Below are 3,814 nucleotides of genomic sequence, written 5' to 3'. Positions count from 1 at the left end.
TCCTGTCCATTGATGTCCATGTTGAACGTGATTGCATGACCCATCAATCCTGCTTCTAGCCAAAATAGGGGTTGATAATTCTGGGGAAGTGGGGGAGAGGTGTAGTAAACTGTTGGATTTGGGAGATGAGGGGGAAGTAGGGGAAGGTTGTACATTGTTGCGCGGTGTTGGTAACGAAGGATTTGAAGGAATCTGTTTCTCCTCCTCGATGAAATTGGCAGTTTTGGAATTTTTAGGAGTGACAGGGTTTATATCAGGGATTTTTGGTTGAGTGGGATTGGTGCTAGACAATTCCCTAGGAAACTTTATAGTAGAACTTTTTACTTGCATTTGGTCAGATTGGGAAAGAGTAAGGGAGTAAAAAGATCCTTGGAAGATTTTGTTTGTGACACTTCGTCATGAGAGGTGTCCATTTGGCATACCTCAGAGAGCTCGTTGTCTAGAGGAGTTAGAGGAGCTTTGGAATTAACGGGAAAGGTAGTGTCAGTGCATAGGGTATTAGTGAGAAAGACATCCATATTATTAAGACTAGTATTTATTTTATTAAGAGGTTGTTGATTAAGCAAAAGATTTTTATTAGTAGGATTTTTAGTTAATGATTGAGAGCTAAGAGTAGAGGGGTGCATGTTGTTGGTCACGTGTGGCTTCAGATTTTGAAAAGTGTCATGCAAAGTGGACATGCATTGGGTGAGAGTGATACTATCTGATTTAGAGGAGGTCGGTTCCTCCAAAACTATGGGCTGTTCAATTAGACTAGAGAATTGGTTGTTAATCATAGTTGATTTAGGGGAAAACGACTCAGTAGTGTTTGGAGTTTTCTTTCATATTTCTCATATTGTATACGAGTAGATTTTTCCACGTAATTAAACTTCTGAGTATTGAGATACTTACCTGTATCAGCATCATAAATTCTGGCATTTATACCTAGGACATTTTGATCATGGGTGGAAGTTGTAGGAGATCGTGTAAACTTCCTTTTTGCTTGGCAAAGGAGACTGTTTTCCAATCGCCTTCCATTGGCTCCTGCTCCTGCTTCTGAACACTTTCAAGATTGGTGGGATTACCTACTGCCTTGGCATTTTACTTTTTAATGGAGTAATGACATTGAAGGGCAACGTGGCCTAATCTCCCACAATTTTTGCACAAGAACTTTTCTCCCTCATAACAAATATCTTGCTTATGGGAACCAATAAAAATAAAAGGTTTAATAGGAATATCCATAGGGATCTCCACGCGCAGCCTTGCATATCTTCCCCTAAGAGTAGCGGATGTGCAAGCATCAACCCTTAACAGTCTTCCTATCGTGTTTCCAATCCTGTGCAAGATTAAACCATCGTAAAATTCAGTGGGAAGTTGAGGAAGAAGGACCCATATAGCCATAGAGAGAGGCTTTGCCTCAGAAGCAACAAAGTTAGCTTCCCATTTTTGTAATGAAAAAAGTGGCCATTAATAAACTAAGGGCCTTGCTGTAAAGCTTTCACCATATGTTCTTCTTTAGAGAACTTTACAATATAGTAGTCTGCGCCAAGGTCAATTAATGGAAAATTTTCGGAAATTTTTCACATGTCCTGGATTTTCCTCTTTAGGTAATGGTGTTGAATTCGTTTACTTAAGAGCTTGATAATGACTGAATATTTCCAATGGTGGTAGATTCGTCGGAGATCATCTAGTGATAGGCTAACACGGTAGCCTTCTTTTACCGGTTCCTCCAATCGCATGTCATGCATAGATGATGTTGTTAACTCCGCTTCTTGGTGTATGGGCATTGGGGAAGACATCTCACCTTGTAGTGCTATTAGGTTAGAGTGGGGTTCTATGAGTGGTATATCTTTGAAAGAGGGAGAGTCCTCTAGAGGAGTAGGATTACGATCATTTGATCGATTCACGCTTGCCATAGTGGTTGGAATATTTGGTGGCTCGGTGGAGTTGAGGCGGCTTGGACAATGAAAATGGGAGGTATGGTCATCTACCTTCTAGAGAGAGAAAGGCATAAGATCTGTAGTTATTTCCAAGTAATTAACTTCATCTATTGTGCTTGGGTTTTGTGAATGAACATAGTTACAAGAGCAATTTCATTAAATTAGAAACATTCCCCCTATAGTTGAAAACATTTCAAATTAACCAAGTTGATCCAAATGGGATAACAAGACATTTATCTTCTCTTGCTAGTAGATAAAAGAAAACAACATCTATCCTTCTATGAGAAAATTCATTCCAAATCTTATTAAAAAAGAAATAAAATTTATAAATTAGAACTGCCGTTGTTATTATAAAGAACAACGGCAGTGACAAACGTGTTTATTTTCAACTAATTTGCAAGTTCCTCCGAGCTCACACTCATTGACACAGAACGTCCAACATTTGCCATCATTATCTGGATTATCAGTTACACCAGGTACACATGGACCGACCTCTGGATGATCCTGGCAACATACTGATGCATCAGCCATATTATTGCAACCTACAAAAGTAAAACACCATTTAATAGTAAATAAGTACTCTATTATCATGTTAATCTATTTGATTGGATACGGGGTTTAATAAAAAATAAAAGACTTCTGAATTTTATGGTCTTAAACATGTCACGATATTTTTATATGGCTATAAAATCACCATTAAGGATAAGCAAAATTTTAAAACTAAATTATTTTCAAATATAAAAATATGTCATTTCTCTTTTAATATGCTAAAATGGAAATTATATCACATAAATCAAAATTGAAGAACTAATAACCAAGAAAAAAGTTGAAGGACAATTTTGAAATATATGGCTAGACTAGTGTGGTATGTTTTGCACCTTTTTATCAAATGAACTTATAATCTGCTGATCTAATTAATTTACAAATCCTAAGGATTGCAAATTTGCATGTTCTTATTAGCAAATTAAATTATCCACTCAAACATGAAAGCGGTCAGAATGAGACTATCACGACCACATTCTTCTATGAATCAAACATATCTTTCATAAAAAGAATACCAAAAAATTCAAAAAACATTGGGGAAAAAAAAAGGTAAAAACACATATGAAGTACCTATAATAAGAACAATGAGTGTGACAAGAAGAACTAAATTAACCCTCTTGATAGCCATACTAAAAGAAACAATTTTATAAATTGGTGCGTCTCAATCTTAATGAAAAATGAGTTATTTATAGTGAAAAATAGCGAGGTATTTGGTTTTGATATTACATATATCTATAATAAGATTGCTATTATTCATAACCATCCTAGAACAAAAGAAAGTAGTGCTTATTCTCTTCCCATCTTAGGCCAAAAAAAGGTAGGACGCATCTACAAAATAACAAACAAATTTAAGAGCCTGCTATATTACAGCTTGTTTGGATGGTTGTTACATGTTGTATCGTATCGTATTGTTACTTTAAATATAATATTTTTAATTATTGTTACTTGAATTTTATTGTATCGTATTGTTAAATCAGTCGTTACGGAACGATGAAATGTGCCACTTTATGTAACGACCGATTTTTTTGTGGCCGCGTCGTTTTCTTGTGTTTTTTTCTCAATCTCACCCCTCATTATTATTAAATATTTTTATTTTATCATTTACTCTACCTTTTTATATACCGTTTCATAATTTTTCTTTATAATATTGCAAGTTTAGTCATCATATTACGGGCGCGTGATACAATGAAACAACGGCAAAATGACACAATTCATCCAAACATTATATTCATCAAACGATACAATACAGTACAATTTAATACGATAAATTATGAAACGATATGTAACAACCATCCAAACAAGCTATTAGGGATCTGATTATGTGAGTAAGTTGTCATAATCACTACTTCTAT

General features: G+C 35.2%; 1 protein-coding gene across 1 annotated transcript; it reads right to left on the bottom strand.

Annotated features, from left to right (window-relative positions):
• Positions 1–2,267: 2,267 nt before the first annotated feature.
• Positions 2,268–3,090, bottom strand: LOC109219106 (putative defensin-like protein 20). The gene is made up of 2 exons (XM_019383526.1): positions 3,033–3,090; positions 2,268–2,461 (listed from the first exon to the last, which is right to left on the bottom strand). Exons 1-2 carry the CDS (start codon positions 3,088–3,090, stop codon positions 2,268–2,270), a joined length of 252 nt encoding a protein of 83 aa, XP_019239071.1.
• Between the last annotated feature and the right edge of the window lie 724 nt (positions 3,091–3,814).

Source organism: Nicotiana attenuata, unplaced genomic scaffold, assembly GCF_001879085.1.
Source record: "Nicotiana attenuata strain UT unplaced genomic scaffold, NIATTr2, whole genome shotgun sequence".
Classification (NCBI taxonomy): Eukaryota; Viridiplantae; Streptophyta; class Magnoliopsida; order Solanales; family Solanaceae; genus Nicotiana; species Nicotiana attenuata.
The sequence above is the reverse complement of the archived record's forward strand: the minus strand, read 5'-3'. Positions and strand labels throughout refer to the sequence as shown.